The following is a 21,402-nucleotide window of genomic DNA, read 5'->3' as shown; positions in this document are numbered from 1 at the left end:
AATGAATTGTCTCCCTAGTAATGAAAGGAATAAAAGTAAAACAGTGCAGTAAGCTGGCATCTGATCATTGTAGGCTATCTGCAAAATTCTTGGACCAAGAAAAACTGTGTTAAAATAATTCCCTACCAAAAAGCAGGTCTAAAAATCTCCCCTTCCACAATTTCAAAATCTTTCTTAACATATTTTATGCAAATATCACAAAAGTATATTATAATCAAAACAAGTGACATGTTAAAATTAAAAGCTAACATGATGGGGGGAGGTGTTGCATATTATATGATTTCTGATGATACGAACTCAATTGAAAGACAAAGGGACCAGGTGAACCATTAACAAAATTAGAGGCAATGATAGGAAAATGCAGTAAAAGACAGCATAATTAAGAGGATGAACATGACACACACTCAAACTTCCAAGTATTTACAGCCCAAGCACATAGAAAAAGCACTCTCCAAAGCCCAGAGAGCCATTAAAATTTTCTTTTGCTTTGCAAACACAATGCTATGAGATCGCTCCTCCTTTTATTTTCTTAAATATGATCCAAGATTTCAATTTTTTAAAAAAGTCACTCTGCATAAGTTTTCAAAAAATCAACTTCAGCTCCTGGGGGACTCATTTCCATAAATATTTAATGTCTGCATATTTAATATTTGGGCATACAAAATCTCCTGTAGGTATCTTAAATTATCTCAGAGCTGAAAGGCTTCGGAAGCCACCTACCCCGACCCTTCATTTTACAGATGGAGAAATTAAGGCCCAGAAATAGGAAGTAATCTGAGCAAGGTCACAGGGCCAGTAAGAGGCAAAGCTGGGACTAACATCCAAGAGTCCCTACTCTCAATCCATTGCTCTTTTACTTTTCACAACTGCCTCTTAATATGAACCTCTGTGATATTTACAGAACGTCAGAATGAGGAATTATCAAGACATCCAAAGGATAATGGTATTCATTCATATACGGATTAGATAGGAAGAATGGATGAATGAATGTATGGGTACGTGGATATTCTATAATATTATTCACAAAACATATCACGTTTGTTTTGAAGAAAGCCTAGGTCTTGTCACTTTTCACAGCAGTCACTGTGTTCCACTACACACCAATCTTAGCAGTAAAGAATCCTCTGGTACATCCGGCAGTTTAAAGACTATTTACTTGCCAGCAAACACAGAAAGAAGTAGACTCACCTTTACTCCTATCCCTCTGGCTCTCAAACCTCTAACTTCCCCGTCCTATATATGCTCTTTACCTGATGTCAGTGCATCACATTTGCATTCTCCTCACTCCCTTTGCACCTACCACCCTCGGTTTCTCCATTTAGACGAGGTGTCCTTTTCTAACTGTATGCCTCAGTCGGCCCTCCCCCACTCCACAGGCCCCTCGATCACCTTCTCATTCCTCTGTCGACAAATCTCAGCGTTTTCAAACCCTATGGCCCCCTCTTGCTTACACAGTGATGTGGCCGGCTCCCCGCACCAATACAGGATCGGGGGAATATCTCCGCAGATGCTCCTCACTCACTACCCGAGGTGGGGGCGGCGTCTCCTCCTCTTCCTCCTCCTCTTCTTCCTCCTCCTCCTCGTCTTCCTCCCCCTCCTCATCTTCCTCGTCGTCGTCAGGCCCCGATACCGACGACGACGACGACGGCGACGACGACGACGTTGCCGCTTCTTCTTCCTCCTCCTCTAGTTCCGAGATGGTGTCGAACTCCGCCATGTTGGGCAGCAGGATGCTCATCACGTGACCTCTCGATCGCCGCCACCCTCCCGGAGAAGAGTTTGAACCTACCGAGGTGCTGGAAGAGGAGGGGGAACGAAATGAAGAGAAAGCGGACGGGGGAAGGGACAGGATTTGAAGAGATGCGCCTGCGTGTTGAGGCAGACGATGAGGGTTGGAGGCGGGGGCATGAGGGGGAAAGGAACAAAATCTGTGTACGCTTGCGCGGCTCCAAAGGAAGGGGGGCGTTAGAGGTGAACTCCAGGGAATTGTTGAGGCCCGGTTTGCGGGTGCAGTGGTTAATACTGCACTTTGGGCTTTTGTTGCTTGTGCCCTGGGACGTATTTTCTGGTTTTATTTCCCATTAATTAGTAGTAGCTATCATTTCCCTCCCCACACCCCGTACAGGGAATGCATATTCCATAACGTGAGGTTAGAACTTTGCCTCAAATATCGCAAGGTATATACCAATCCCTTAACGTTTGTTCAGCATTAGAGTTTAAAAGACCTTTGCATCAGAATTTTGCAACCCTGGGAGGCATTTTTATAAACACTTCACTGAAGTGGAAATTTTTCTATTGCTACTTCTATGCCTACTATGTAATACTTTAAATAGAGGATTTACTAAGTGTCTGGGACTGTGCTAAGCACTCTTTGGGCATATCTCATTTAATACTTCACAACTGCATGAGGTTATATACCAGGATGATCTCGCCTGACAGGTGGGAGACTTAGCAGCAGGGAGGATAAGTAACGTGCCCAAGGTCACGGAGTTACTAAATATTTGGCAGACCTGGTTTTAAACTTGGGAATCTCTTCTGATTTTAAAAGCTCAGTGCTCTTAAACAAAGGGCTACCCTGCCTGAAGTCGTTTGCAAAGGCTTTGTAGTGTGGTGCATTTGGGGATGTTTCTTGAAAGATGTTTGAAGTTTGGAGGGTGTTTGTTTGTTTTACAGGTGAGAGGGGCATGGAGGAGGTGCAGGGAAAATTCCAACCTAAAGAAACATTAATTAATATAATCCATCTTCCATACACTGAGCTAGACTCTTTCACGTAACGATATCTCAGTTAACCCTTAAACACTCCTACGAGGTAAGCATTATCATATCCATTTTATAGATGGCAAAACTGAGTCTCAGGAAGTTTAAGTAATTTGTTAAGGTCTGTGGTAACATTTTGTCCAAAAGTTTCCATTCAAATATTTTTCCTATCTTCTCCACAACTGCTAAAACGTTGCAGAGATCACATATTTTGAGTTTGCAATCCATGTCCCAAACTACTTAATACTTACCAGCAGCACAGAAATCCATGTCATAATTCAGGGATCATTAAGACAGCAAAGTCACATAGCTGCTAATTAATAAAACAAATCCTGACTGCTATGCCACAGCTCCATCCCCATCAGATGGTGAGACCGAGGAAACAGACATAACTGCGCTTTAAGATAAGCATTACGTTAGCAGTATAGCAATATAAACAAAGCATTTAGGATGTATGAAGGACAAAGAAATTAGTTTGTAAGAGGCGCCGATCAAACCATGATCATTATCAACAAGTTTATGTTACTAAAGTGAAGAAAATGTTTTGTATTCCATACCTTGTTTATTTAGAAACCTTAAAAATAAGCTGAAACACTATCAATAAGCAATAAAATCTAGTTTTCATAGTATAGAGAACTTAATCTGCTAGCCTAAAAAATTTTATAATAATTTTGCCTTCTGATAAGACAGATAAAATATATCTGTTTTCTTGGATATTAATAAAAACATGTCATATGTCATTTATGGAAATGAAATACCTTAGACTTGAGATCAAATCAGTATTTCACACTAGTTCTTCCCTTTCAAAAAGCAAAAAAGCCAGGGTGCCTGGGTAGCTCAGTTGGCTAAGTGTCCAACTTTAGCTCAAGTCATGATCTCACAGTTCGTGGGTTCAAACCTTGTGTCAGGCTCTGCACTGACAACTTGGAGCCTGGAGTCTGCTTCAGACTCTGTGTGTCTCTCTCTCTGCCCCTCCCCTGCTTGTGTGTGTACTCTCTTTTTCTCTCTTTCTCAAAAATTAATAAGTAAACATTGAAACAACAGCAAAAAAAGCCATAGGAAATACTAAGAATTTTCCAAACATACTGTATTATCCATAAAGTTCCACTAAATTACTTTCTAGAAAGAAGTATTTTGCTGATTACTACTTAAATGGTATTTTTTCCTTTTCACCAGTCAGGATTAGGCTAGGAAGGGATATTTGAAAGGGAGAAAGGGAAAGGAATATAAGGGGTGGACTTTGTGATAAGTGCAAGTGAGATATTGGAACTATGGTAAAAATGAAGAAATGATGGCTGTGGGGGATGGAGAGAAGGAGAGGGAGGGGGAATTCCACTGTCAAAATGGAAACGGGTCTCTGACATTTAGTCAGATGTCAAAAGAACAAAGGAGTGCTATGCTTCAAGAAACTCACAAGTTTAGTCAAATCTGCTTGTCTGCTTTCTTGCATATACAGTGTGCTGAAAATGCATATATAATTCCAGAAGTATTTTTTTTTTCTAAACGGAGAATTTGGAATCGGGGAAGCCAAGAAAAACACGTTTTGTCAGTAAACACAAGGAACAACATGCTTTTTAAATGATACTTTAGCAACCATCAAGAATACTAAAGCTAGCAGTGGGTGGAGAAGAAAGCAGGCCATATAACCTTCCATCTGATGATGTAAGCAGGGCATGGGTGTAATTACCCTGTCTGAATGGGGATCTGAAGCCAGAGGTCACAGGTTTAGCCATCTGAGGGGGTTACAATCTAGAACAGCTGAAAGGGACTGTAACTTAAAAGACACCTTTCTTCCTTTTCTAAGTGTGCATATTCAGTGATTTTCGTAAATCTACAGTTGTGCAACTATCATCACAAACTAATTTTAGAACATTTCTGTCACCCCCAAAAGAAATCACTGTCCCATTTTCAGTCATTCCCCATTCCGACCCCTAGCCCCAGGCAATAATTAATCTACTTTCTGTCTCTATAGATTTCTTTTCTGGACATTTCAAATAAAGTGGATCATACAATATGGGGTCTTTTGTTTAATTTCTTTTGCTTAGCATAATATTTTTGAGGTTTATCCATGTTGTGTCTTGTATGAGTACTTCATTCCTTTTAATTGATAAATAGTATGCCATTGTAAGGATATATCACATTTTGTTTACCCATTTACCAATTGATGATATTTGGGCTGCTTCCAATGTTTGGATATTATGAAAATGCTTCTATGAAAATTCACATACATGTCCTTGTGTGAACATATGTTTTAATTTCTCAAGGGTAGATATCTATGAGTGGAATTACTGGGTCATATGGTAAGACGGTTGATTTTAAGATAACTGCCAAACTGTTTTTCAAGGTGGATCAATCGGTTTACATTCCCACCAGCAATGTATGAGAGTTCCATTTTCTCCACATTCTTTCCAACGTTTGTTATTTTCTTTTTTATTATAGCTATTCTTCTGGGTATGAAATATCTCACATTGTAGGTTTATTTTGCATTTCCCTAATGACCAATGATGTGGAGCATCCTTTCATGTGCTTGTTTCACTTATATACCTTCTTTGATGAAATGTCTATTCAAATCTTTTGTCTTATTTATTAACTTAAGCTTTTTTTCAAGATAATTACACATAGATTCAAGATTCATATATAATTATAGAAAATAACACAGGGATGTCCTATTTACTCTTTATTCAGTGTTTCTCAATGGTAAAATCTTGCATAACTCTAGTACATTATGACAACCACAAAACTGACATGATAGAATCTACCCAACAGAGTTCCGTAGTCATACATGTATTCATTTGTGTGTGTGTGAATTTAGTGCTATGCAAATTTAGCACAGGTGTAGGTTTATATGTCTACCACTATAGACAAGATAAAGAACAGTTACATCACCACAAGGATTGCTCCTGTTGTCTTTTTTAAAAAAAAGTTTATTTATTTATTCTGAGAGAGAGGGAGAGAGAGAGAGAGAGGGAACTATTGGGGGAGGGGCAGAAAGAGAGAGGGAGAGAGAGAACCCCAAGTGAAGCAGGGCTCAATTGTGAAATCATGATGTGAGCCAAAATCAAGAGTTGGAGGCTTAACCGGGTGAGCCGCCCAGGCGCCCCTCCTGTTATCTTTTTATAACAATTTCTCCCTCCATCCCTGACAACCATTAAACTGTTTATGGTCTATAATTTTTGCACTTTCACGAATAGTATGTAAATTGTGTTATATGTATATTACCTTTGAGAGTTGGCCTTTTTCACCCAGCATACTTCTGAGAATCATCTACATTACTGGGTGTATCCATGGTTCATTCCTTTTTATTGCCATATAGTATTCATAGTACAGATGTACAACAGTTTATTTAACAATTCACCCACTGACAGACATCTGGGTTTTTTCCTAATTTTTGGCTTTTATAAATAAAATGGCCATGAACATTTGTGTACAGCTTTTTTACTTAAAAAAAAAAACTGGATTGTCTACTTATTGAGTTACAAGGTGCCCTTTACATGTTCTAGATAGAAGTCTTTTATCAGATATACGGTGTACACACATTTTCTCCCAGTCTGTGGCTTGCCTTTTTAGGTTGTTCGTGGTGTCTTTTGAACTGAAAAAGTTTTCAATTTTGATGAAATCCAATTCATCAAATTTTATTGCTTGTGACTTTTGTTTGAATGTTTATTTATTTTTGAGAGATAGAGCATGAGCAAGCAGGGGAGGGGCAGAGAGAGAGAGGGAGACACAGAATCCAAAGCAGGCTCCAGGCTCTGAGCTCTCAGCACAGGGCCTGACATGGGGCCAAACCCATGGACCACAAGACCATGACCTGAGCTGAAGTTGAACACTTAACTGGCTGAGGCACCCAAGCACCCCTGCTTGTGCCCTTAATGATGTATCTAAGAAATTTTTGCCTAACACAATATCAAAAAGATCTGCTCTTATGCTTACTTCTAAAAATTTTTTAGGTCTGTGATCCATTTTGAGTTCATTTTTGTTTATGGTATGTATAAGGGTCTAAATTCACATTTTTGCATGTGGCTGTTGAATTGTCCCAGCACCATTTGTTGAAGACTGTCCTTTTTCTGAATTGAATTGCCTTGATACCTCTGTTGAAAATCAATTAACCAGAATTATGGGTTTGTTCCTGGACTCTTAATTCAATTTAATTGATCTCTAGGTCTATCTTCATGTCAGTACCACACCATCAGGAATACTATAGCTTTGTAGTAAGTTTTTAAATTGGAATATGTAAATCCACCAAATTTGCTCTTTTTGACTACTATTTTGACCTCCCTGAATCTTTCACATTATTACAGAAATTTTAGGATCATATCATCAATTTCTCTTAGAAAACCAGCTGGAATTTTGATAGGAATCACATTGAATCTGTAGATAAATTTGGCAATATTGCTAACTTAACAATGTTAAGTCTTCTGATCCTGAACATGGGATATTTCTCCATTTGTTTAAAGCTTTAAAAATTTCCTTCAATAATGTTTTATAGTTTTCAGTGCACAAGTCTTGCAATTATTTTGTTAAATTTATCTCTATGTGTCTTTCTTCTTTTTGATACTATTGTTAATGGAATTATTTAATTAATTTCATTATTGGATTGCACATTGTTATTTTATGGGAACACAATTTGTTTTTGTATATTGATGTCTAGCCTCTTACTTGCTGAGCACATTTACTAGTTCCAATGTATGTGTTTGTTTGTGTCTGTATGTATCTGTGCCTGTGTCTGTAAAATTCTTAGGATTTTCTACATATAAATTTACATAATCTGTGAATGAATACTGCTTTCACTACATCCTCTAAGCTTTTGTATCATGTCTTTTATTTTGATTCTCTCAAAATATTTTAAAAGGTTTTCTTGTGTTGTCTTTTTTTGCCCATTATTTCAGTGTTATTTAATTTCCATATATTAGAAAATTTTTCAAGTTTTTTTTTTGCTATCGATTCTATTATCATTCCTTTCTGACCAGAAAAATACTTTGCATGATTGCAGTCCTTTTAAATTTGTTAATACTGTTTTGTGGACTTAGAAGCCATCTATTTGGAAAATGTCCCACGTGCACATGAGAAGAATGTGTGTTCTGCTGTTGTTTCATGGAGTGTTATATATATGCCAGGTCTAGTAGATTTATTGTGCACTTCAAGCCTTCTATCTCCTTACTTACACAATGTCTGATTATTCTATGCATTCTGAATGTGGTGTATTAAAGCTCCAACTATTATACTAGGGCTGTCTATTTTTTCTTTCAATTATGTCAATGTTTGCCTTATATATTTATAGCCTTGATAGATGGTATATATATGTTTTTAATTATTATAACTTCTAAACGAATTGACTATAGGCAATATATAATTTCCTTTTTGTCTTCTGCAACCATGTTGGACTTACAGCTTATTTTGCTTGTTATTGGTATAGCCACCTTCACCCTCTTTTGGTTACAGTTTGCATGCTATATATGTTTTCAAAATTTTTAGTCAAGTATAATTAACAGGAGTGTTATATTAACTTTAGGTATACAATATGATTCAACAATTTATACATTTCTCAGTGCTCAGTAGGATAAGTGTACTCTTTTTTTTAATATGAAATTTATTGTCAAATTAGTTTCCATACAACACCCAGTGCTCATCCCAACAGGTGCCCTCCTCAATGCCCATCACCCACTTTCCCCTGCCTCCCACGCCCCATCAAACCTCAGTTTATTCTCAGTCTTTAAGAATCTTTTATGGTTTGCCTCCCTCCCTCTCTAACTTTTTTTTCGACTTCTCCTCCCCCATGGTCTTCTGTCAAGTTTCTCAGGATCCACATAAGAGTGAAAACAGATGGTATCTGTCTTTCTCTGTATGACTTATTCTATTTAGCATAACACTCTCCAGTTCCATCCACGTTGCTACAAAAGGCCATATTTCATTCTTTCTCATTGCCAAGTAGTATTCCATTGTGTATATAAACCACAACTTCTTTATCCACTCATCAGTTGATGGACATTTAGGCTCTTTCCATACTTTGGCTATTGTTGAGAGTGCTGCTATAAACATTGGGGTACAAGTGCCCCTATGCATCAGTATTCCTGTATCCCTTGGGTAAATTCCTAGCAGGGCTATTGCTGGGTCATAGGGCAGATCTATTTTTAATTTTTTTAGGAACCTCCACGCTGTTTTCCAGAGCAGCTGCACCAGTTTACATTCCCACCAACAGTGCAAGAGGGTTCCCCTTTCTCCACATCCTCTCCAGCATCTAGAGTCTCCTGACTTGTTCATTTTAGCCACTCTGACTGGCATGTGGTGATATCTGAGTCTGGTTTTGATTTGTATTTCCCTGATGAGGACTGACGTTGAGCATCTTTTCATGTGCCTGTTGGCCATCTGGATGTCTTTTTTTTTTTTTTTTACATTGCGTTTTTTATTTTATTTATTTTTTTAATATATGAAATTTATTGTCAAATGGGTTTCCATACAACACCCAGTGCTCATCCCAAAAGATGCCCTCTTCGATGCCCATCACCTACACTCCCCTCCCTCCCAACCCCCATCAACCCTCAGTTTGTTTTCAGTTTTTAAGAGTCTCTTATGCTTTGGCTCTCTCCCCCTCTAACCTCTTTTTTTTCCTTCCCCTCCCCCCATGGGTTCTGTTAAGTTTCTCACGATCCACATAAGAGTGAAAACATATGGTATCTGTCTTTCTTTGTATGGTTTATTTCACTTAACATCACACTCTCCAATTCCATCCAGGTTGCTACAAAGGGCCATATTTCATTCTTTCTCATTGCCATGTAGTACTCCTTTGTGTATATAAACCACAATTTCTTTATCCATTAATTATTTGATGGACATTTAGGCTTTTTCCACAATTTGGCTATTGTTGAGAGTGCTGCTATAAACATTGGGGTACAAGTGCCCCTATGCATCAGCACTCCTGTATCCATGGGTAAATTCCTAGCAGTGCTATTGCTGGGTCATAGGGTAGGTGTATTTTTACTTTTTTGAGGAACCTCCACACTGTTTTCCAGAGCGGCTGCACCAGTTTGCATTCCCAAAAAAGTGCAAGAGGGTTTCCGCTTCTCCACATCCTCTCCAGCATCTATAGTCTCCTGATTTGTTCATTTTGGTCACTCTGACTGGCGTGAGGTGATATCTGAGTGTGGTTTTGATTTGTATTTCCCTGATGAGGAGCGACGTTGAGCATCTTTTCATGTGCCTGTTGGCCATCTGGATGTCTTCTTTAGAGAAGTGTCTATTCATGTTTTCTGTCCATTTCTTCACTGGGTTATTTGTTTTTCGGGTGTGGAGTTTGGTCAGCTCTTTATAGATTTTGGATATTAGCCCTTTGTCCGATATGTCATTTGCAAATATCTTTTCCCATTCCGTTGGTTGCCTTTTAGTTTTGTTGGTTGTGTCCTTTGCTGTGCAGACGCTTTTTATCTTCATGAGGTCCCAATAGTTCCTTTTTGCTTTTAATTCCCTTGCCTTTGGGGATGTGTCAAGTAAGAAATTGCTGCGGCTGAGGTCATTTCCTGCTTTCTCCTCTAGTGTTTTGATGGTTTCCTGTCTCACATTCAGGTTCTTTATCCATTTTGAGTTTATTTTTGTGAATGGTGTAAGAAAGTGGTCTACTTTCATTGTTCTACATGTTGCTGTCCAGTTCTCCCTGCACCATTTATTAAAGAGACTATCTTTTTTCCATTGGATATTCTTTCCTGCTTTGTCAAAGATTAGTTGGCTATATGTTTGTGGGTCTAGTTCTGGGGTTTCTATTCTCTTCCATTGGTCTATGTGTCTGTTTTTGTGCCAATACCATGCTGTCTTGATGATGACAGCTTTGTAGTAGAGGCTAAAGTTTGGGATTGTGAGGCCTCCTGCTTTGGTCTTCTTCAAAATTACTTTGGCTATTCAGGGCCTTTTGTGGTTCCATATGAAATTTAGGATTGCTTTTTCTAGCTTCAAGAAGAATGCTGGTGCAATTTTGATTGGGATTGCATTGAATGTGTAGATAGCTTTGGGTAGTATTGACATTTGACAATATTTATTCTTCCAATCCATGAGCATGGAATGTTTTTCCATTTCTTTATATCTTCTTCAATTACCTTCATAAGCTTTCTATAGTTTTCAGCATACAGATCTTTTACATCTTTGGTTAGATTTATCCTTAGGTATTTTATGCTTCTTGGTGCAATTGTGAACGGGATCAGTTTCTTTATTTGTCTTTCTGTTGCTTCATTGTTAGTGTATAAGAATGCAACTGATTTGTGTATATTGATTTTGTATCCTGCAACTTTGCTGAATTCATGTATCAGTTTTAGCAGACTTTTGGTGGAGTCTATCGGATTTTCCATGTATAATATCATGTCATCTGCAAAAAGTGAAAGCTTGACTTCATCTTTGCCAATTTTGATGCCTTTGATTTCCTTTTGTTGTCTGATTGCTGATGCTAGAACTTCCAACACTATGTTAAACAACAGCGGTGAGAGTGGACATCCCTGTCGTGTTCCTGATCTCAGGGGGAAAGCTCTCAGTGTTTCCCCATTGAGGATGACATTAGGTGTGGGCTTTTCATAAATGGCTTTTATGATGTTTAAGTATCTTCCTTCTATCCAGACTTTCTCAAGGGTTTTTATTAAGAAAGGATGCTGAATTTTGTCAAATGCTTTTTCTGCATCGATTGACAGGATCATATGGTTCTTATCTTTTGTTTTATTAATGTGATGTATCACGTTGATTGATTTGCGAATGTTGAACCAGCCCTGCATCTTAGGAATGAATCCCACTTGATCATGGTGAATAGTTCTTTTTATAAGCTGTTGAATTCGATTTGCTAGTATCTTATTGAGGATTTTTGCATCCATATTCATCAGGGATATTGGCCTGTAGTTCTCTTTATTTCCTGGGTCTCTGTCTGGTTTAGGAATCAAAGTAATGCTGGCTTCATAGAATGAGTCTGGAAGTTTTCCTTCCCTTTCTATTTCTTGGAATAGCTTGAGAAGGATAGGTATTATCTCTGCTTTAAACGTCTGATAGAACTCCCCTGGGAAGCCATCTGGTCCTGGACTCTTATTTGCTGGGAGATTTTTGATAACCGATTCAATTTCTTTGCTGGTTATGGGTCTGTTCAAGGTTTCTCTTTCCTCCTGATTGAGTTTTGGAAGAGTGTGGGTGTTTAGGAATTTGTCCATTTATTCCAGGTTGTCCAGTTTGTTGGCATATAATGTTTCATAGTATTCCCTGATAATTGTTTGTACTTCTGAGGGATTGGTTGTAATAATTCCATTTTCATTCATGATTTTATCTATTTGGGTCATCTCCCTTTTCTTTTTGAGCAGCCTGGCTAGAGGTTTGTCAATTTTGTTTATTTTTTCAAAAAACCAACTCTTGGTTTCGTTGATCTGCTCTACAGTTTTTTTAGATTCTATATTGTTTATTTCTGCTCTGATCTTTATTATTTCTCTTCTTCTGCTGGGTTTAGGCTGCCTTTGCTGTTCTGCTTCTATTTCCTTAGGTGTGCTGTTAGATTTTGTATTTGGGATTTTTCTTGTTTCTTGAGATAGCCTGGATTGCAATGTATTTTCCTCTCAGGACTGCCTTCGCTGCATCCCAAAGCGTTTGGATTGTTGTATTTTCATTTTCGTTTGTTTCCATATATTTTTTAATTTCTTCTCTAATTGCCTGGTTGACCCATTCATTCTTTAGGATGGTATTATTTAACCTCCATGCTTTTGGAGGTTTTGCAGACTTTTTCCTGTGGTTGATTTCAAGCTTCATAACATTGTGGTCTGAAAGTGCACATGGTATGATCTCAATTCTTGCAAACTTATGAAGGGCTGTTTTGTGACCCAGTATGTGATCTATCTTGGAGAATGTTCCATGTGCACTCGAGAAGAAAGTATATTCTGTTTCTTTGGGATACAGGGTTCTAAATATATCTGTCAAGTCCATCTGATCCAATGTATCATTCAGGGCCCTTGTTTCTTTATTGACCATGTGTCTAGATGATATCCATTGTTGTAAGTGGTGTATTAAAGTCCCCTGCAATTACCAGATTCTTGTCAATAAGGTTGCTTATGTTTGTGAGTAATTGTTTTTTGATATTTGGGGGCTCCCGTATTTGGCACATAGACATTTATAATTGTTAGTTCTTCTTGATGGATAGACCCTGTCATTATTACATAATGCCCTTCTTCATCTCTTGTTACAGCCTTTAATTTAAAGTCTAGTTTGTCTGATATAATTATGGCGACTCCAGCTTCTTTTCACTTCCAGTAGCATGGTAAATAGTTCTCCATCCCCTCACTTTCAATCTGAAAGTGTTCTGAGGTCTAAAATGTATCTCTTGTAGACAGCAAATAGATGGGTGTTTTTTTTAATCCATTCTGATACCCTATGTCTTTTGGTTGGTGCATTTAGTCCATTTACATTCAGTGTTATTATAGAAAGATATGGGTTTAGAGTCCTTGTGATGTCTGTAGGTTTCATGCTTGTAGTGTGTCTCTGGTACTTTGTGGTCCTTGCAACATTTCACTCACAGAATCCCCCTTAGGATCTCTTGTAGGGCTGGTTTAGTGGTGATGAATTGCTTCAGTTTTTGTTTGTTTGGGGAAACTTATCTCTCCTTCTATTCTGAATGACAGGCTTGCTGGATAAAGGATACTTGGGTGCATATTTTTTCTGTTCCTCACATTGAGGATTTCCTGCCATTCCTTTCTGGCCTGCCAAGTTTCAGTAGATAGGTCTGCTACTATTCTTATGGGTCTCCCTGTGTAAGTTGGAGCCTGTTTATCTCTAGCTGCTTTCAGAATTTTCTCTTTATCCTTGTATTTTGCCAGTTTCACTATGATATTTTGTACAGAAGATCGATTCAACTTATGTCTGAAGGGAGTTCTCTGTGCCTCTTGGATTTCAATGCCTTTTTCCTTCCCGAGATCAGGGAAGTTCTCAGCTATGATTTTTCAAGTACACCTTCAGCCCCTATCTCTCCCTCTCTTCTTCTTCTGGAATTCCTATGATACAGATACTGTTCCGTTTGCATCACTTAGTTCTTTAATTCTCCCCTCATACTCCTGGATTTTTTTTATCTCTCTGTTTTTCAGCTTCCTCTTTTTCCATAATTTTATCTTCTAATTCACCTATTCTCTCCTCTGCCTCTTCAATCCATGCTATGGCCGCCTCCATTTTATTTTGCACCTCACTTATAGCTTTTTTTTAGCTCCTCATGAGTATTTCTTAGTCCCGTGATCTCTGTAGCAATAGATTCTCTGCTGTCCTCAATGCTTTTTTCAAGCCCAGCGATTAATTTTATGACTATTATTCTAAATTCTTGTTCCATTATATTGCTTAAATCGGTTTTGATCAATTCGTTAGCTGTCGCTACGTCCTGGAATTTCTTTGGGGGAGAATTCTTCCATTTTGTCATTTTGGGTAGTCCCTGCAGTAGTTCCAAACTGTAGGGCACTTCCCCTCTGCTGGCCGGAGTAACTTGTGTTGGTGGACGGGGCCACAGTCAGACCCGACGTCTTCCCCCAACCCACTGCTGGGGCCACAGTCAGTGTGGTGTGTACCTTGTCTTCCCCTCTCCCAGGGGTAGGACTCACTGTGGAGTGGTGTGGCCCCTGTCTGGGCTGCTTGCACACTGCCAGGCTTTTGGTGATGCTTTGATGGGATCTGTCCAAGGGTATATTAGCCGAGGTGGATCTGCAAGGTGCACAGGGGCAGGAGGGGCAGGCTTAGCTTGCTTTCCCGATGGTGGTCCCTTGGGAGAGGGGCCCTGTAGTACCAGGAAGGAGGCAGGCCTGTCGGAGGGATGAATCCACCCAAGCACAGCGTTGGGCATTTGCAGGGTGCAAGAAAGTTCAGTGGCGGGAACAGTTTCCCTTTGGAATTTTGGCTGGGGGATGGGAGAGGGAAATGGTGCTTGCCAGTGTCTTTGTTCCCCCGCTGAGCTGAGCTCTGTCTTCTGGGGCTCAACAACTCTCCATCCCAGTGTCCTCTCATGGCCCCTCCCCCCCCTCCAAGAGCAGAGTAACATTCCAGATGTTAAGTCCCGCTGGCTGTCAGAACTCAGAGTCTGGCCCCTCTGCTTTTGCAAGCCAGACTTTGGGGGCTCTATCTTGCCTGGCGGACTGCCCCCTCTACTGCCCCGGCTCCCTCCCACCATTCTGTGTAGCATGCACCACCTCTTGCCCTTCCTACCCTCTTCTATGGGCCTCTTGTCTGCACTTGACTCTGGAGTGGCCATTCTGCTAGTCTTCTGGTGTTTTTCTGGGTTATTTAGGCAGATGTGGGTGGAATCTAAGTGATCATCAGGACAAGGTGATCCCAGCGTCCTCCTACATTGCCATCTTCTCCAAGATAAGTGTACTCTTAATCCCCTTTATCTATTTTACCCATCCTTCCCAATTTTTTAAACCTATTATTGAAGTATTATTAACATACAACGTCATGAGTTTCCAGTCTATAACATATTGATTTGACAATTCTATATATTACTCATCATTATAAATGTAGTCACCATCTCTCATCATACAACGTTATTACAATATTATTGACAATATTCCCTATGCTATCCTTTTCAGTTCCATGACTTACTTATTTTATAGCTGGAAGTTTGTAACCCTTAATCCCCTTCATCTATTTTGCCTATCACCCAACCACTTCCCCTCTGGCAACCACCAATTTATTCTCTGTATTTAAGGCTTTGTTTGTTTGTTTGTTGATTTGTTTTTTAGATTCCTTCCACATAAGTGAAACCATACGGTGCAGTATTTTCTTTCCCTATCTGACTTATTTCACCTGGCATAATGCATTCTGGGTCCATGTTATTGCAAATGGCAAGATTTCATTATTGTTTATGGCTTAGTAATACTCCATATATTGCTACATGTAATAAATATATATGTAATATATATTATATATGTATCCCTATTTGGTGTGTATGTGTGTGTGTGTGTGTGTGTGTGTGTATTCCAAATCTTTTTTATCCATTCATCTTTTGATGGTTACTTGGGTTGCTTCCATATCTCATTTATTATAAGTAATGCGTCAGTGAACATGTGAATATATCTCTTTAGATTGGTGTTTTTGTTTTCTTTGGAAAAATACCCAGAATTGGAATTTCTCAATCATATGATATTTCTATTTTTAATTTTCTGGGAATCTCTTTACTGGTTTCCACAGTGGTTGCACAAATTCACATTCCCACCAACAGTGCATGAAGGTTCCCTTTTCTCCACGTCCTCGCCAACTTATCATTTGTCATTTTGATTATAGCCATTCTAAAAGGTGTGAAGTCATTCTGGTTTTGATTTGCATTTCCCTGGTGATTAGTGATGTTGAGCATCTTTTAATATGTCTGTTGGTCATCTGTATGTCTTTTTTTAAAAAATGTCTATCAGGGCCTTTGCACATTCTTTAAATTTATTTTTAATTTAATCCAAGTTAGTTAACATACAGTGTAATAATGATTTCAGGAATAGAATTTAGTGATTCATCACTTACATGTAGCTCCCAGTACTCATCGCAACAAGTGTCCTCCCTAGTACCCATAACCCACTTAGTCCATCCCCCACCTACCTCACCTCCAGCAACCCTCAGTTTGTTCTCTGTATGTAAGATTCTCTTATAGTTTGCCTCCCTCTCTGTTTTTATATTATTTTTGCTTCCCTTCCCTTACGTTCATCTGTTTTGTTTCTTAAATTCTACATATGAGTGAAATCATATGATATTTGTCTTTCTCTGACTGACTTATTTCGCTTAGCATAATATACTTTAGTTCCATCCACATTGTTGCAAATGGCAAGATTTCATTCTTTTTGATCGCCAAGTAATATTTATATATATATATATATATATATATATATATATATATATATATACCACATCTTCTTTATCCATTCATTAGTCAATGGACATTTGGGCTCTTTCCATACTTTGGCTATTGTCAATAGTGCTGCTGTAAACATTGGGGTGCATGTGCCCCTTTGAATCAGCATTTTTGTATGCTTTGGATAAAATCCTAGTGGTGAAATTGCTGTGTCATAGGGTAGTTCTATTTTTAAGTTTTTGAGGACCCTCCATACTGTTTTCCAGAGTGGTTGCACCAGTTTGCATTCCCACCAGCACTGCAAAAGTGTTCCTCTTTCTCAGTATCCTCACCAACATCTGTTGTTGCCTGAGCTGCTACTTTTAGCCATTCTGATAGGTGTGAGGTGAGAATTTTTTCATGTGTCTGTTAACCATCTGGATGTATTCTTTGGAAAAGACTTTGCACAGTTTTAAATCAAATTGGCTGTGGTTTTTTTTTTTTTTGATGTTGAGTAGTATAAGTTTTGTATACATTTTGGATATTAACCCCTTATAGGATATATAATTTGCAAGTATCATCTCCCTTTTTGTTTTGTGGATAATTTTGCTTGCTGTGTGAAGGCTTTTTGTTTTGGTGTAGTCCCAATAGTTTAATTTTACTTTTGTTTCCCTTGCCTGCGGAGACAAATCCATTAATATGTTGCTAAGGCTGATGTCCAAGATATTACTGCCTATGTTTGAGATTACTGCCTATGTTTTCTTTTGGGAGTTTTACGCTTTAGGTCTCACACTTAGGGCTTTAATCCATTTTAAGTTTATTTTTGTATATGGTGTAGGAAAGTGGTTTAGTTTAATTTTTTTTGCAGGTAGCTGTCCAGTTTTCCTGACACCATTTGTTGAAGAGACTGTCTTTTCCCTATTGTATATTCATGCTTCCTCTGTCATATATTAATTGACCATATAGGTGTGAGTTTATTTCTGGGCTCTCTATTCTATTCCTTTGGTCTATATGTACATTTTTGTACCAGTACCATACTATTTTGAGTACTATAGATTTGTAGTGTATCTTAAAATTTTCTTCCCCCTTTTCTCTCTGTTCTTATGGGATGCCTATAATGCGAATGTTATTTCACTTGATGGAGTCACTGCATTCCCTAAGACTATTCCCTAAGACAATTTGCATATTTCCCCCCTCATTTGCTCTGTTTGTTACTCTCCATTACTCTGTGTTCCAGGCCATTAATTTGTTCCTCTGCTTCATGTAGCTTGCTATTTATTCTATAAAGTGCATTTTTAATTTCGTTTATTGTGTTCTTCATCTCTGAATGGTTCTTTGTTTTTTATCTCTTTGTCAAGGGTCTCCACTCTTTTCTCAAGTCTAGTGAGTGTCTTTATGATCTTTATATTAAATTCCTTATCAGGCATATTAGTCACATCCGTTTTGCTTAGGTCTCTTGCTGTGGTTTGATCCTATCCTGTCAATTGGGACACATTTCTCTGTCTCTTCATTTTGTCTAACTCTCTGTGTCTGTTTCTCTGTGTTAGGAAAATCAGATATGTCTATGGCTTTTGAAGGTAATGGCCTTATGAAGAAGATGTCTTGTAGTGCCCTGCAGTACAGTGTCTCCTGTTCTCCAGGACCTAGGCCCTCATGGAGTGTCTCCTATGTGTGTGTGTATGTGTGTGTGTGTGTGTGTGTGTGTGTGTGTGTGTGCCCTGCTGTTGAGTCATGGCCTCTTTATCCTCCCGTTCTATTGTCTGCAGAGGCTGTCTTTGCTTGTTTTGGCCAGTGTTTGCTCTGCAGATTGGTTGGTCACATTTTAACAAGGTGTGTGCTGGTCTGCTTGTACAAATGAGACCATCCCCACCCTCTCCTGCCAGTAGAGCTTCTTCAACAAAACATATGGGTTGGAGATGAAATGCTGATGGTGTTTGTATGAGTCTTCTGGGGGAGGGGGCTCACAGCACTGAGTTTGAGGCAAACATGACTGGGAAGCACAGGGGTGGGGTGAAGCTCAATATAAGCATGTTATATAGTGAGTGTTGGCACTGTGCTGGTGCCCACATATGGTCTTGTGTTCATGCTGGGAGCTGGGGAGGGAAATATTGCCTACCAGATCCCCTGTTCCTGGAGGCATCTCCCTGTGATCCCTGCCTCTCTAGGCCACGGTCTGAGATGAGTTAATCACTCTCCTTCCTGTATGCCCCCCATGTTTTCAAACTGTTCATTCTATACACTATCTGCATGGTCTGTTTGTTGTGTTGTCTCTTTAAGGGTGTGAATTCCCCTTCCTATCACTTTCTGGGATCTCCCAGAGCTCTGCCTACTGATTTTTAAAGTACCAATCTTTAAGTCCCACAGGTTGTAAGAAGTCATGAGATTCAACCCATCTTGCTTCAAAAGCTAAGGATTAATTTCCTCATGCAGCCTCCCTGGTGTGAAGATCTGCTTTTCACCCTTCTCCATGCCACTGGCTCCCTCCCCACTATGGACAGTCATAGTCCATTTAGCTCTGAAACCACCTCTTTGCCCTTTCTACCTTCTTCAATGTGGCATCTTCTCTACCTTTAGTTGTGGAGTTCTGCTAGTCTTCAGGCAAATTTCTGGAGGTATTTGATTGTTATCTAGTTGTGTTTGTGGGACTAGGTGAGACCAGGGTCTTCCTACTCCACCACCATTTTACCCCTTCTCCTCACGGTAATTTTATAAGTTGTACACTATTATATGGTTATTTTAAAGCAAGGAAATGGAGGCGCAGAGATATAGTTTGGAGTTTGTTCTGCCAGTTTTTGGATCATTTTCTGGATTATTCATGCTGATATGAGTATTATCTAGTTGTATCCATGGGATGAGGTGAGGTTAGGGTCTTCCTATTCTATCCTCTTCCCATCTCCTCACCCTAGTTCTAATAGTTTTTTGATGGAGTTGTCAGGGGTTTCTATATATAAGATCATATCATCAGAAAACAGAAAAATTTTCCCCTTCCTTTCTGACTTGGATGTCTTTTTTCCCCCTGACTAATAATTCTATATAGGATTTCCAACACTATATTGAAAAAAGTGGCAAAAGCAGGCACTTTTGTCTTGTTCTTGATCTAAAGAAAAGGCTCTGAGCATATCACTGTTGATTACAATGTTAGCTGTGGGTTTGTAGGTTATGGCCTTTATTATATTGAGCTACTTTTCTTCTGTAAGTAATTTGTTGACAATATTTTTTTTATTATTAATGGATTTTGAATTTTGGAAAATTCTATTTCTGCATCTGTTAAGAAGGTCATAAACTTTTAATCCTTCATACTGTTGATGTGGTATCACAATTATTAATATTGCAGTTGATCCATCTGTACATTTAAGGGATAAACATAAGTTGGTTGTGTTGGGAAATCCTCTTAATCTGCTGGTAATTTTTGATTGCTAGTTTTTTGGTTTTTTTTTTTTTTTTGAGGAATACTGCATCTATGTGCATTCAGGGACGTTGTCCTACAATTTTCTTGTAGTGTCCATGCCTGGCTTTGGTATCACCATAAGAATGGGTTTAGAAGGGTTCCCTCCACTTCAATTTTTGAAAGAGTTTGAGGAGTTTTGTGTTAATTCCTTAAAAAATTGGTAGAATTGACCAGTGAAGTCATCTGGTCCTGGGCTTTATGTTTTTGGGAGGCTTGTGTTAATTGCTTCAATCTCCCTATTCATGATTTGTCTCTTTAGATCTTGTTTTTTTTTTTTTTATCCGTTCAGACACCCTATATGTTTTAATTGCAGCATTTAGTACACTTATATTCAGAGAGATTATTGATAGATATGAATTTAGTGCCATTGTATTACCCATAAAGTCAGTGTTTCTGGAGATTTTCTCTGTTCTAGTCTTTGTTGCTTTTGGTCTTTCTTTACCACTCAAAGAATTTACTTTAATATTTCTTGTGGGGCTGATTTAGTCGTCATGAATTCTTTTAATTTTTGTCTGGGAAACTCTTTATTTCTCCTATTCTGAATGACATCCTTGCTGGATAAAGTATTTTGACTGCATATTTTTCCCATTCAGCACATTGAATATATAATGCCACTCTCTTCTGGCCTGCCAAGTTTCTGTGGAGAGATCTACTGAGAACCTGATTTTTCTTCCCTTGTAGATTAAGGGCTTCCCACCACCCCCTGCTGCTTTCAGGATACTTTCCTTATCTGTGTATATTGTAAATTTTACTGTGATATGTTTTGGTGTTGGCCGGCTCTTGTTGGTTTTGATGGGAGTTCTCTATGCTTCCTAAATTTGGATGTCTATTTCTTTCCCCAGGTTATTGAAATTTTCAACTATAATGTGCTCAAATAAACCTCCTTTCCCCATTCTTCTTCTGGGACTCCTATGATATGAATGTTATTACACTTTGTGGGGTCGCTGAGTTCCCTAACTCTACATCTGTGATCCAATACTTTTCTTTTCCATTTCTTTTCAGGTTCATTATTTTCAGTAATTTTATCTTCTATATCACTGATTTGTTCCTCTCCTTCTTCAATCTTTGTTGTCAATACCACTGGTCGGTTTTGCATCTTGGTTATATCATTTTTTTTTACTTTGGACTGATTAGTTTAATTCTTTTTATGTCTGCAGAAAAGGACTTCCTAGTATCTTCTATGCTTTCCTCAAACCTAGTTAGTGTCCTTATGATTGTTGTTTTAAATTCTGGTTTAGGCATATTACTTATACCTCTTTTGATTAGATCCCTGGCTATGACTTCTTGCTCATTCTTTTGGAATGAATTCCTCTGTCTTGGCATTTTGCCTAGATCTCTGTCTTTCATGTGTTAGGAAAGCCTGTTATGTTTCCTGCGCCTGAGAGTAATGGTTATATTAAAAGAAGTCTTG

At 38.6% G+C, this 21,402-nt stretch overlaps 1 protein-coding gene across 5 annotated transcripts in view; it reads right to left on the bottom strand.

The window, feature by feature from the left end:
* The window catches only part of CHIC1 (cysteine rich hydrophobic domain 1), a 75,662-nt gene extending 73,764 nt beyond the window's left edge, over positions 1–1,898 (bottom strand). For 3 of the 5 annotated variants that reach the window (XM_027053715.2, XM_053202497.1, XM_027053717.2), the window contains exon 1: positions 1,452–1,878. In XM_027053715.2, coding sequence (XP_026909516.1) covers positions 1,452–1,738 — 287 coding nt within the window. In that variant the 5' untranslated portion in view covers positions 1,739–1,878. Of the gene's footprint in view, positions 1–1,451 lie in introns of all 5 variants that reach the window. The other 2 variants (XM_027053718.2, XM_027053714.2) reach the window with 2 other exon arrangements.
* Positions 1,899–21,402: the final 19,504 nt, after the last annotated feature.

The sequence above is a fragment of the Acinonyx jubatus genome, chromosome X (assembly GCF_027475565.1).
Source record: "Acinonyx jubatus isolate Ajub_Pintada_27869175 chromosome X, VMU_Ajub_asm_v1.0, whole genome shotgun sequence".
NCBI lineage: Eukaryota > Metazoa > Chordata > Mammalia > Carnivora > Felidae > Acinonyx > Acinonyx jubatus.
The sequence above is the reverse complement of the archived record's forward strand: the minus strand, read 5'-3'. Positions and strand labels throughout refer to the sequence as shown.